The 14044-nt window shown below is 39.6% G+C and overlaps 1 protein-coding gene across 10 annotated transcripts in view; it reads left to right on the top strand.

The window, feature by feature from the left end:
* The window catches only part of ITGB1BP2 (integrin subunit beta 1 binding protein 2), a 29938-nt gene that overhangs the window by 10402 nt on the left and 5492 nt on the right, over nt 1-14044 (top strand). For 4 of the 10 annotated variants that reach the window (XM_045472798.1, XM_045472799.1, XM_045472800.1 and 1 more), the window contains one exon: nt 12633-12848. The exons of 4 other annotated variants lie outside the window; for them this stretch is intronic. In XM_045472798.1, the coding sequence (XP_045328754.1) occupies nt 12633-12743 (111 nt within the window). In that variant the 3' untranslated portion in view covers nt 12744-12848. Of the gene's footprint in view, nt 1-6530; nt 6579-12632; nt 12849-14044 lie in introns of those variants that run through there. 2 more of the 10 variants (XR_006711113.1, XM_045472803.1) reach the window with 2 other exon arrangements.

Here is a 14044-nt window from a genome sequence, read left to right on the forward strand (position 1 = left end):
ATTGCTTTTCCAAGAAGGGAACTGGATGGCTAGAGGACAGGGCTGGAAGGGAGAAAGAATTTACTGATCTGTTGCAGGTGTGCCAGGTAATCTGATGAAATTGTCTACTATGAATTCTGTGGAAGTAGAAGCAGGGAGATTGAGGAGAATGAGAAGGTCTGAAACAGCCTCTGTGGGAGAGTGCCAGGGAATGTATGAAACGAATAAAAGAGCTGCAAGGGCCAAGTTGAAATTGGACAGCATGAAGTTATATTGGTCTGCTTGGTTCTCCCTGTAGCAGTATCCTGGGATTTGGAGAGCAGAAAGGGAGAGAGGGGACAGTGGAAGCAGGGATCCCAGAGACCAAAACACTGAATATGGTGTAACTGGGAGATAATTAATTACTGATCTGGATGAAGTGAGAGGTAAAGTATGTAAGGGTCCCACTGAGGTTAGAGATGAAGAGATCAGAGACCTAAAAGTTGTTTGGAAAAGTGTTACATCAATGTGAGATATCATTGATTAACCAAGGGCCTCACTGGTTCCTAGATAGGCTTGTCAAAGGGACTCTTTTAAGCTAGAGGGGCATGGTATCAAGCTCTTCTTCTAGGACCCCAGTGGGGTCCTTAAGTTTTGGATATTCTCAAATGGTTCTAGAACAGCTCTTCGCAAATGACTGGGTTTTTAAGCAGGTGGAATTCATCACTGAAATTGGAGCTTCTGCAAGAGGCATGGTGGAAGGGGTAACAAAAAAAGAAACTACTCTTTATTGAGCCTTTACTGTGATCTAAGCACTGTAATAATAATCTGTCTATTCTTTTATCTTTTTTGTTTCTCTGTATATTATACACATGTATCTCAAATGATAATATATATTATTTAATTCTCACAACAGTGTATTAAAAGCATCATCATTATTTTTAAGTGTTTATTCATTTTTGAGTGAGAGAGAGACAGAGCACGAGTGGGGGAGGAGCAGAGAGAGAGGGAGACACAGAATCCGAAGCAGGCTCCAGGCTCCAAGCTGTCAGCACAGAGCCTGACGCAGGGCTTGAACTCCCGAACCGCAAGATCATGACCCGAGCCGAAGTCGGATGCTTAACCGACTGAGCCACCCAGGTGCCCCTTATTATTATTATTTTAGAGAGAGACAGAGTGGGGGTGAAGGGCAGAGGGAGAGGGAGAGAGAATCTTAAGTAGGCTCCAAGCTTAGCATGGAGACTGATGTATGGCTCCATCCCACAACCCAGGGATCATGACCTGAGCCAAAATCAAGACTCACATGCTAACCAACTGAACTACCTAAAAGCATGGTGCCCCTAAAAGCATGATAATTATCATTTTCATAATACATGAAGAAATTGAGTTTCAGGGAGGTTACATAAATTTCCCTAGGTCACACAGCTATCAAGAGTCAGAGCCTGGGACTCCCATCTAGGTCTTGACTACAAAGCCTGTGTTCGTTGGTGTCCCAAGTAGTACTTTCCAGCAAACACTTCCCTCCACTAAATGAATCCTATCTGCCAGTGAAATCTGTTATAAAATTATAGATGCATTATCACCAAAAATAATGATACACTGAATTGAAAACTTTTGATGAGTAAAGAGTTGAGTAGGGTAGAAGAGATATTTGGAGACAGTGAAACTAATTGAAGATCATTGGCAGTGATCCAGGGGAGAAAGATAAGACCCCAGACTTAAGTGGGTGTGGTCATAAGAATGGAGGAGAGAGTCATAGATTTAAGAGCTATGTCTTAGTTCAGGCTGCTGTAACAAAGTATTATAGACCAAGTAGTTTATAAACAACGGAAATTCATTTCTCACAGTTGTGGAGGCTGGAAATCTGAGATCAGGGTGCCAAAACAGTTGAATTCGGATGAGGGCCCTTTACCAGGTGGAGAGCAGAGAGAGGAAGCAAGCTCTCCCATGACTCTTATAAGGGTACTAATCTTACCTTATTCATGACCTCATCTAATCCTAATTACCTTCCAAAGGCCCTATCTCCTAATACCATCATACTGGGGGATAAGATTTCAACATATGAATTTTAGGGGGACATATTTAGTCTGTAACAAAATAGTTCCACAGGTAGGAGTGAAAGTAATGTGTTACTTGAACTTAAATAGCTCACTCCTTCTTCAGTGGCTCTGTAATATCTGATTCCCCTGCCTGGAATAGTCTCCTTCCAGGTTTTTGAATAACTGGCTCCTTCCTGTCATTCATGTCTCAGTTCATGATAGGAAACCAATTCATTATCTTGAAAATTCATCAATAGGGGCACCTGGGTGGCTCAGTTGGTTAAGCATCTGACTCTTGATCTCGGCTCAGGTAATGATCTCACGGTTTTGAGTTTGAGCCCTGCATCGGGCTCAGTGCTGACAGCGTGGAGCCTGCTTGGGATTTTCTGTCTGTCTGTCTGTCTCTCAAATAAACAAATAAACTTAAAACATTTTTTTAAAAAGAGAATTCATCAATAAAAAGAATCAAACATTTATCCTGCCTTTCCAATCTGAACTAACAAAATAGTAGATGGGGGGATGTATCTTTTTACAAAACTATTCCAATGAATAAAAAGAAATAATAAAATCAGAACATTACTTTGGCAATCCTTGATAAATAGATACAAATAGTAAGGATCAACAGCTTCTAAGGTCATAAAGAGACGTCAGACATTGTGTCTATCCTATAGTCATACCAAAGAGATGAACCCAAGGTCAGGCTGCCTGGGTTCAAATCTTGACTCCTCCACTTACTGGCTATATGACCTTAGACTACTTAAGAGCTATGTGCCTCAGTTTCCCCAGCTATAAAATGGGATTAATAACAGTGCCTATATCATAAGGTCATTAGTAGTATTAAATGAGTTAACATGTCTAAAGAGCTTAGTATAGTGCCTGGTATAGGATAAGCATTATAAAAAGGTTAACACTGTTAATGAATAATTGGCTTTTTATTTGTACATTATTTCTCTTTTTCACCAGAATATAATTCTGTATTTATTCACTATTCCCAGAACGTAAAACTGCCTAGCACATATATAATACATGCTCAATAAATATTTGTTGAGGGGCGCCTGGGTGGCATAGTCGGTTAAGCGTCCGATTTCAGCCAGGTCACGATCTCGCGGTCCGTGAGTTCGAGCCCCGCGTCAGGCTCTGGGCTGATGGCTCAGAGCCTGGAGCCTGTTTCTGATTCTGTGTCTCCCTCTCTCTGCCCCTCCCCCGTTCATGCTCTGTCTCTCTCTGTCCCAAAAATAAATAAACATTGAAAAAAAAAATTTTAAATATTTGTTGAATGAAGGGTCTGAATTAGAATGGTAAAGAATAGACAGGAAAAAGACATATGAGATATTCTTAAAAATGAAGAAATAAACCTTGGACTTAGTGATTTTTTTTCTGATAAGGGATGGAATGGAATAAGATGCATACTTCAATATTAATAGGTAGAAGCTAGTGCTTTTAACAAAAATAGAGGCAGGAACTAGAACTAATAGTTAAATAGTCTGATAATGAATTTTATTTAATTTTTTTTAATTCTTTATTCATTTTAGAGAGAGGGAGACACAGAAAATGAAGCAGGCTCCAGGCTCTGAGCTGTCAGCACAGAACCCGATGCGGGTCCCGAACTCATGAACCTGAACTCACGAACCGTGAGATCATGACCTGAGCTGAAGTTGGTTGCTTAACTGACTGAGCCACCCACATGCCCTGATAATGAACTTTATTTTAGATATGAATTTGAAATGATGGCAAAACATGAGTGGAATTGCTAGCAGAAAGTTAATTGTAAATGCAAAATTGGAATTCATGAAAAAAGCATTGAAAATAGATTTGAGAACCATCTTCAATGTGACATTAAATATTCAACTTTCTGGTAATGAGCTTCCTTCATCATTAAAAAAAAGCAAAAGTGAATAAAATGGAGAATAAAATATTTGAATCCTTAAATTTATTCTTCAGAGGAAGTCAGTGTTAGTTTGGTGTATATCCTTTCAAATATTTTCAATGCATTTGCAAGCATATTGGCATATAACATGTAGGAACATAGTAAAAGTATGAGTAGCTATCTATATACATATGGAGAAACTTGTTTTTTTCTTTTTGGTCAATTTGGAATCATTCTATAATATTTTTCTGTAGCTTGCTTAATCATTAAACATACCACTTTATAGTCCTTGAAGATATTTTCACATCAATATGTATACATCGCTGACATTCTTTTTTGTGTTGCAAAGTACTTGATTCTACATATATGCCATAATTTATCTATCTGTTCCACTACTGATGGACACTTAGGTTGTTTCCAATTTTTTGTTATTATAAATTAAGCAGCAATGAGAACCATTTTACATGTATCTTTGATTATTTGTGCTAATATTTCTTGAAGATAGATTCCTAGAAGTGGGATTGCTGGAAAGAAGGCATATACATCTAAAATGTTAATAGAGAGAGGGATGCTTGGCTGGCTGGGTCGGAAGAGCATTTTACTCTTGATCTCAGGGTTGTGAGTTCGAGCCCCGCAATGGTATAGAGATTACTGAAAATGTACGTATGTATGTATGTATGTGTGTAAATAGATACTGCTCAAATTTCCCTCCACAAAGACTGTTCCAATTTACATGGCCATCCAACAGTATATGAGGTACCAGTTTCCCCAGTACCTTCATCAACACTTTGTTGTCAATTAAAACATTTTTACCGACCAGATGTGCAAATGATGGTATCTCATTTTTATTTTGCATTTCCTCTGATTACAAGAAAGGGTGAACATTTTTGTCTTACTGAATATTCATGTACAGGCTTTTAATTACACTTAGTTCTCAGTCCTGTATGTCATGCTCACCCTCTGCTGTACCTTGTTGTCTCAGATTCTGGAGCCTTTCCATAGTTTTACTGGCAAAATGGCCCCTTCTCATCTGTATCCTTTTTTGCACTAGACCAGAATTTCTTCCTAGCTACTGTTTCAGGTACCATTTCTCAAATGGCTTTCCTGCCTCTAGAGAATACCTAAAACTTTTTGTCCTTTTGGGTTGTACATATTTTATGTACCACTTTTAGTGGTGTCTCAGAAGGGTTCTGAAATGCAATTTTTGTCATACACTAAATTCCCAGATAAGGGGTGCCTGGCTGGTTCAGTCAGTGGAGCATGAGACCTGCTCTCATGGTTTTAAGTTTGAGCCCCACGTTGGATGTAGAGATTACTTAAAAAAATAAAATAAATAAATAAATAAATTCCCACACGTAACTGCCTCTCTATTCAGTTCCACTTATCTGTTTGTCTATTCTTGAAGCATATCACAACTTTATACAGTAATTTGATATTTGGTAGGCAAGCCTTCCCTTATTTCCCCTACCCCCCTTATTTCCATCTTTAACAAGTTTTTTACTTTATTCTTCCAGATAAACTTCACAACCAACTTGTCTGGTATTCCCACCCTATCCCCCCAAACCCCAATGAGATTGTTATAGAAAGTGATAGTTATTTGACATTTTTTTCACTTCTGAAACGTCTTTCAGGAATATTGTACGTCTATCTATTTTTCATATCTTCATACATATAGCCTTCAGCAATATTTTGTAGTTTTACTCATGTAAATGTTTTGTACATTTCTTTGTTTTATGATTTTATTTTTAAGTAATCTCTGCACCCAACATGGGGTTTGAACTTATAACCCCGAGATCAAGAGTCACATGCTTGGGGTGCCTGGGTGGCTCAGTAGGTTAAGCATCCGACTTCGGCTCAGGTCATGATCTTGCAGTCTATGAGCCTGAGCCCCGCATCGGGCTCTGTGGCGACAGCTCAGTGCCTGGAGCCTGCCTTGGATTCTGTGTCTCCCTTTCTGTCCTTCCCCTGCTTGTGCTCTGTCTCTCTCTGTCTCAAAAACAAATAAACGTTAAAATTTTTAAAATTTATTTAATGTTTTTAATTATTTTGAGAGACAGAGACAGAGCACTAGCAGGGTAGGGGCAGAGAGAGAGGGAGACACAGAATCTGAAGCAGGCTCCAAGCCGTCAGCACAGAGCCTGATGCGGGGCTTGAACCTCATGAGCCGCGAGATCATGACCTAAGCCAAAGTCGGGTGCTCAACCGACTGAGCCACCCAGGCGCCCCGTAAAAAAAAATTTTTTTAGAAGTCACATGCTCTACTAACTGAGCCAGCCAGGCACTCCCTTTTATATACTTCTTGTTGGATTTATTTCCGTCATTTTTTCCCACTACTATGAATGGAATCTTCTTTCCCATTATATTTTCTAATTGGATATTTTTATAGACAGCAGTTTTATATAGAGAAGTTATTGATTTAAAATAAACTCTTTTCCTGTTTAATTTTAATTCTCAGTTGATTTTCTTAGATTATATATCCTATGTAAGCAAGGACATTTTATGACTCTTCCTTTACAATATTTATAACTTTTACCTTCTTTTGTCTCAATGTTTTCACTAGAACCTGCAGAGCAGTGTTGCATGGTATTTGTAAAAACAAGTGAATAGTTCTGATTTGGAAGCACCTGAGTGGCTCAGTCAATTAAACATCTGATTCTTGATTTCAGCTTAGGTCATGATCTCACAGTCACAAGATGGAACCCTGTGTCAGGCTCTGCCCTGACAGCGTGGAACCTGCTTAAGATTCTCTCTCTCCCTCTCTGCCCATCCCCTGCTTGCATGTGCACACATGCACTCTCTCTATAAATATATAAATAAACATTAAAAAATATTCTTGATATGTTCTGACTTAAAGGTGAATGCCCCTTATATCTCACCATTGAGTATGATGATTTTAGTTGTCACCTATACTCTGTATCAAGTTATAAATTCTCCTGTTCCTAGCCTACTGAGAAAATATTTTTAAGGTATTACAAACATAAGTGAAAAAATTCAAATAGTACAAAAGGGCATGTGAAGAGTTGCCATCTCTGTTCCCCAGTTTCCCAGTTCCCTTACTGAGAAGTAATTCCTATTAACAATTTTTATGTGAACTACCAGAGATAAATCAATGCAAATACAAGAATATATGCAAAAAAATATATAAGTTGATGTTATTTTTTTACACAAAGAGTGTCATACTATAAACACTTTCTAAACACTGATTTCTTTTTTGTTGGTAAATCAGCTGTCAGTCGTTTCGTTGTAGGTAATCTATCTTTCTAGCTCTGTTTTTTCCTACTTTAATTATGGAATATTTCAAACATACAAGAGTAAAAGAGAATAGTATACTAAATCCCCATGTACCTGTCACCCAGATTCATGGCCAGTCTTGTTTCATCTATATTCCCCTAACCCTTGCTCTCCTATCTGCACCACCAAGATTATTCTGAAACAAATATCATACATCATATTATTTCATTTTATCCATAAATATTTTGGTATGTATCTCTAAAATATAAGGACTTCTCTTAAACATTACAATAAAACTACCACCTCTAAAAAATTAACAATTCTTGTTTTTGTCTTTTCAAATTTTTATTTAAATTCCAGATAGTTAACACGCAGTGCAATATTAGCTTCAGGAGTAGAATTCAGTGATTCATCACTTACATACAACACACATTGCTCATCATAACAAGTGCCCTCCTCAATACCCATCACCCATCTAGGCCATTCCTCACCCACCTCCCTCTATCAACCCTCAGTTTTTTCTCTATCTTTAAGAGTCTCTTATGGTTTGTTTCCCTCTCTCTTTTTTCATCCCCCCCCCATATGTTCATCTGTTTTGTTTCTTAAATTCCACATATGAGTGAAATCCTACAGTATTTGTCTTTCTCTGACTTAATTTTGCTTAGCGCAATATACTCTAGTTCCATCCACATTGTTGCAAATGGCAAGCTTCATTCTTTTTGATTCCTGAGTAATACTCCATTGTGTATATATACCACATCTTCTTTATACATTCATCAGTCTATGGAAATTTGGGCTCTTTCCATTGTTTGGCTATTGTTGATAACGAAAATTAACAATTCTTTTAATATCATCACATGTGCAGTCACTATTCACATTTTCCTTGTTGTCTCATGAACGTTTATATGTTTAGTTTGTTGTCAAGGATTGTCAGGATCCAAATGAGGACTATACACTGCAATTGGTCGATGTTTCTTTTCTTTTAAATTTTTTTTAATGTTTATGTATTTTTGAGGGACAGAGACATAGCATGAGTTGGGGAGGAGCAGAGAGAGGGAGATACAGAATCCAAGCAGGCCCCAGGCTCCAAGCTGTCAGCACAGAGCCCGACATGGGACTCAAACCCATGAATCGTGAGATCGTGACCTGAGCCGAAGTCAGAGGCTTAACTGACTGGGCCACCTAGTCACCCTTGTATTTATTTATTTTTTAATGTTTTATTTCTTTTTGGCAGAGAGAGAGGGAGACACAGAATCTGAAGCAGGCTTCAGGCCCTAAGGTGTCAGCACAGAGCCCACACAGGGTTTGAACCCATGAACTACGATATCATGACCTGAGCCAAAATCAGACGCTTAGCCAACTGAGCCACCCAGGAGCCCATATTTTATTTATTTTTGAGGGAGACAGAGCGCGAGTGGGACAGAGAGAGAGAGAGAGGGAGACAGAGGATCCGAAGCGGACTCTGTGTTGACAGCAGTGAACCCAGTATGGAGCTTGAATTCACAAACCACGAGATCATGACCTGAGCCAAAGTCGGAGGCCTAACTGACCGAGCCACCAGGGTGCCCCGGTTGATATGTTTCTTAAATCTCTCTTTTTAAAAATGTTTTAATGTTTGTTTATTTTTTGAGAGAGAGAAAGGTGGGAGGGGCAGAGAGAGAGGGAGACAGAATCCAAAGCAGGCTCCAGGCTCCAAGCTGTCAGCAGAGCCGATATGGGGCTTGAACTCATGGGCTGCAAGATCATGACCTGAGCTGAAGTGGGATGCTTAACCTACTAAGCTACCCAGGTGCTCTTCTTTTTTTTTTAATTTGAGAGAGCAAGTTGTGGAGAGGGGCAAAGGGAGAGGGAGAGAATCTTAAGCAGGCTCCATGCTGAGCATGGAGTCCAATGCAGGGCTCTATCCCACAACCCTGGGATCATGACCTGTGCTGAAATCAAGAGTTGGACACTCAGGGCGCCTGTGTGGCTCAGTCAGTTAAGCGTCTGACTTCAGCTCAGGTCATGATCTCACGGTTTGTGGGTTCGAGCCCTGCGTTGGGCTCTGTGCTGACAGCCCCGAGACCGGAGCCTGCTTCAGATTCTGTGTCTCCCTCTCTCTTTGTCCCTCCCCTGCTCGCACTCTTTCTCTCAAAATAAAATAAACATCTCTCTCAAAAATAAATAAACATTAGAAAAAATTAAAACAAAAAGAGTTGGACACTCAACCACCTGAGCCACCTAGGTACCCCTGTTTCTTAAATTTCTTAATCTATAGATGCCCCTTCCTTCTTTCCCTCCTTTTTTACCCCCATGGGATTTATTTGTGGAAGAAACTGGGTTGTTCGTCCTGTAGTGCTTCCCATAGAATGGATTTTAGTGATTGCATCCCTGTGGTGTTATTCCCTGTTCTTTTTATTTCCTGAATATTGATTAGATCTAAGCCTTGATTAGATTAGATTCAGGTTTTACTTTTTCCTCTTTTGGGGGACAATAATATGTCATAGGTATAGTGTTGTATACTTTTATAGGTAGACACCAAGCCTCTTGCTTCTTTTAAAATATTCTCTTTGATGTTCTGAAGTTTCACTACAATGTGTTTGAGTGGGAATTTTTTTTCTTTGTTTTTTTGTTTGTTTGTGTGTTTTTCCTGTTTGGAATTCGTGAATCTTGGATTGATTCATCAATTCTCAGCTATTTTTTTCTTCAAATACTGCCGTTCCACTGTTTTCTCTGTTCTTCATCTGAACTCCAATTGGACACTTGTAAGCATGGGGCCTTTTATTTTTTATTTATTTATTTTTCATCTTTATTAAGAGAGAGAGAGAGAGAGAGCATGTGAGAGGAGAGGGGAAGAGACAAAGAGAGAGAGACAGAGGGAGAGGGAGAGAGCGAGAATGAATCCCAAGCAGGCTCCACACTGTCAGCATAGAGCTGGACTTGGGGCTCGATCCCAAGAACCAAGAGATCATGACCTGAGCCAAAATCAAGAGTCAGCTGCTTAACCGACTGAGCCACGCTGCTGCACCAGCATGAGGCCTTTTAAATGTAGGCTGTAGGCTACCAGGAATCAGAGGACTTTAGAACAAAAGTTTTTTCTAGCACTTACCCAGCAGAGTTGTGGTTATTCATTGTTTACTTTACTGTCAGTGCACCATATATGTGTATATGGAATGGATATGATATATATATATATAATCACACACCCTTAAAAATATATCTTGAAATTTGTTCCATATCACTATATAATCTACCTCATTCCTTTTTATCATGTAATAAGGTATAACTTGTCTAGTAAAATGCATGAATCTTAAGTAGATCTTTCTATATGTGTATACATCTATGTAATCTCCCCCCAAGTCTAAATACAGAACATTTCCAGAACCACAGAAAGCTGGCTCCTTGTGCTCCCTATTTGTTATTACCCACTCCCAAGAATAGTTCTGACTTCTATGGTCATAGATTAGTTTTGCCTGTACTTGAATTTCATATAAATGGTATGTATTCTTTTGCCTCTGACATCTTTTATTCATTTTCTGTGAGTTTCATCTATGTTTGTTGAATATATCAGTAGTTCTTTTTCATTGCTGTGTAGAATTCTGCCTTCTTTTTTAAAATTTTTTAAAAATCTTTATTTATTTTTGACAAAGAGAGAGAGAGACAGTGTTAGCAGGGGAGGAGCAGAGAGAGAGGGAGACACAGAATTGGAAGCAGGCTCCAGGCTCTGAGCTGTTAGCTCAGAGCCTGATGCAAGTCTTGAACCCATCAACTGTGAGACCTGAGCCACTGACTGAACCACCTAGGCATCCCATCTTTGCCAACTATTAACAAATACTTTTACCTTTGCCAACATGACAAGTAACACATAGAAACCTGTAATTAATACATGTTTTTAAGTAAAAATACATGCACATGGTAAGAAAATTCAAGCAATATGAAAGGATATACAGGGGCACCTGGGTGTCTCAGTCAGTTAAGCATCTGACTTTGGCTCAGGTCATGATCTCACAGTTTGTGAATTCAAGCCCTGCGTTGGGCTTTGTGCTGACAGCTCAGAGCCTGGAGCCTACTTCTGATTCTGTGTCTCCCTCGCTTTCTGCCCCTCCCCCCTCAAAAATTAACATTAAAAAAAGAAATAAAAAAATTAAGGGATATACAATGAAAGTTATATAATATATATATATATATATATATATTTTTTTTTTTAACATTTATCTTTGGTAGAGCATGCATGCAAGTGGGGGTTGGGCAGAGAAGGGGGAGAGAGAGAATCCCAAGCAGGCTCTGTGCTCACAGCACGGGTCCCAGCACAGGGCTTGATCTCACAAACCAGAAGATCCTGACCTGAGTGGAAATCAAGAGTCGGTCTCTTAACCCACTGAGCTACCCAGGCGCCCCAATGAAAGTTACACATTATCCCTACTTCTAGTCCCTAGTTCCCCTGGTTCCCTTTCCAGAGATTACTGCTATTGTCAGTTTCTTATGAATCTTTCAGATATATTCTATGCAAATCATGCATATGCAAGTATAAATGGGTGTGTGTGTGTGTGTGTGTGTGTGTGTGTGCACGCACACACACACGTGCACATGTGTTTGGATATTTCTGTCTATCTGGCCTGGTTTATTGATGAAAATGGAAGTTTACTTTCCTCTTTCCCCTTAAAAAATGTATCTAGGGGCGCCTGGGTGGCGCAGTCGGTTAAGCATCCGACTTCAGCCAGGTCACGATCTCCCGGTCCGGGAGTTTGAGCCCCGCATCGGGCTCTGTGCTGACAGCTCAGAGCCTGGAGCCTGTTTCCGATTCTGTGTCTCCCTCTCTCTCTGCCCCTCCCCCGTTCATGCTCTGTCTCTCTCTCTGTCCCAAAAATAAATAAACGTTGAAAAAAAAATTAAAAAAAAAATGTATCTATATATATATGCATCTCTTCTCCCTTTTTTTCACAAATGGCAGCAGGCTATTCACTCTGCTTTTTTCACTTAACATATCTTTGAGATTGTGTCATTAAAACATTTATAGCTGTCTTTTCTTTTTGATGGCTACCTCATCATTGATCTGACCAGTCCCAGGCGTTTTTGTCATTTCCAATATCCTGTTATTATAATCTCCTTGAACATATTTGCACACAAGTGCCAGTACATTTATAGGATAAATTCCTAGAAGTATGGTTGCTGGATCAAACTAGTTAAGTGGTTGATGTGATTCCCTGCCCAACATCCATTCTGTATCTTCCCCATTGTTTACCAGTGGTAAAGTTTGAAGGGGTGGTATTGAACTCACCCCCAGCTTCTGGCTGGGGTGTACCACTCTTGTAACCCAATCAGGGTGAGCCCATCCCCCATGCCTCAGTGATTGGTTCAGGCAACCAGGCTATAGCCAATGAATGCATACCCTTGTCCTGTCAAGGGGATTGTTCTGGAATGGGCCACTGACCCAATTCAAGTTAATGAAATATTAGAGGATGTTTGTTGAAGTATTTGGTGGAAGGTTTTTGGTTTTGGTTTTGTTCTTTGATCTTCTGAGAGAGAGAACAGAAGCCAGCTTTGTCTCTTTTGGACAGTGTGGTGTGGCTGATGGGAAGCTGCAAATGCTGCATTCCTTTTGCTACCAAGAAGGAAGTGAAATTTATGATGAAGCTCACACTTTGGAAGACAGATCTGACAGAAATTAGGTCCTTGGTGATATTGTTGATCCATGGAATTAAATCAACTGCAAAGATCTCTGATCCCCTGGAATTTGCATTTGAATGAACCAATAAATCTACTTTATTGTTTGAGCCTATTGTAGTTGGGTTTTCTGTTACCTATAAAAAAGTCATATGTGGGGCGCCTGGGTGGCTCAGTTGGTTAAGCACCAGAGTCTTGGTTTCGGCTAGGGTCATGGGTTCAAGACCTGCATTGGACTCCGTGCTGATAGTGCAGAGCCTGCTTGGGATTCTCTCTGCCCCTCTCCTGCTCACTCTCTATCTCTCTCTCTCTCTCTCTCAAAATAAATAAATAAATAAACAAACATGTTTTTAAAAAGTCAAATGTTGGTGCACCCGGGTGGCTCAGTCCATTAATTGTTGGACTTTGGCTTAGGTCATGATCTCACATTTTTTGAGTTTGAGCCCCACATTGAGCTCTCTCCTGTCAGCATGGAGCTTGCTTCAGATCTTCTGTCTCTCTTTCTCTGCTCCCTGCCCGGCTCGTTCTCTATAAATAAATAATAAACATTAAAAAATAAATAATAAAAAATAAACATTTTAAAAAATCAAATGTACTTTTAAAAGTTTTTGATAAGTTGGCTTACAAAAGTTACACCAATTTACAATTCCAACAACAAAATACAAGAGTGTCTGTGTCTTTACACCCTTGCCAAAACAATGTATTCTCAAACTTTCTGGTGTCGCCATTTTTATAGGAAAAGAGTGTTTTCTCATTGTATTTTTAACACAATCTTTTTATCAGGAGTAAGGTTAAGTTTCTTTCTAATATGCTTCAGAGTCACATGTCTTTCCTTTGTGTGTGTGTGAATGTGTGTGTGTATGCTGCTCATGTCCTTTGCCTAGTTTTCCATTTTGCTTTTTCTTATTGCTTTGGAAAGCTTTTTGTATACTAAGAAAATCAGGCCTTTGTCAAATGGGTTCAAATATATTTTCTTTTTTTAAGTTTATTTATTTTGAGAGAGAGAGAGCATGAGCAGGAGAGGGGCAGGGAGAGGGAGAGAGAATCCCAAGCATGGAGCCTGACGAGGGGCTTGAACCCACAAATCATAAGATCATGACCTGAGCTGAAACCAAGAGCAGGACACTTAACCACCTGAGCTACCCAGGTTCCCTTAAAATATATTTTCTGAGGGGCATCTGGGTGGCTCAGGCAGTTGAGCATCCCGTGATTTTGGCTCAGGTCATGATCCTAGAGTTGCAGAATTGACCCCTGTGTGGGGCTCCATGCTGAGTGTGGAGCCTGCTTAAGATTCATTCTCTCTCTC

This window comes from Leopardus geoffroyi, chromosome X (assembly GCF_018350155.1).
Source record: "Leopardus geoffroyi isolate Oge1 chromosome X, O.geoffroyi_Oge1_pat1.0, whole genome shotgun sequence".
Taxonomy (NCBI): domain Eukaryota; kingdom Metazoa; phylum Chordata; class Mammalia; order Carnivora; family Felidae; genus Leopardus; species Leopardus geoffroyi.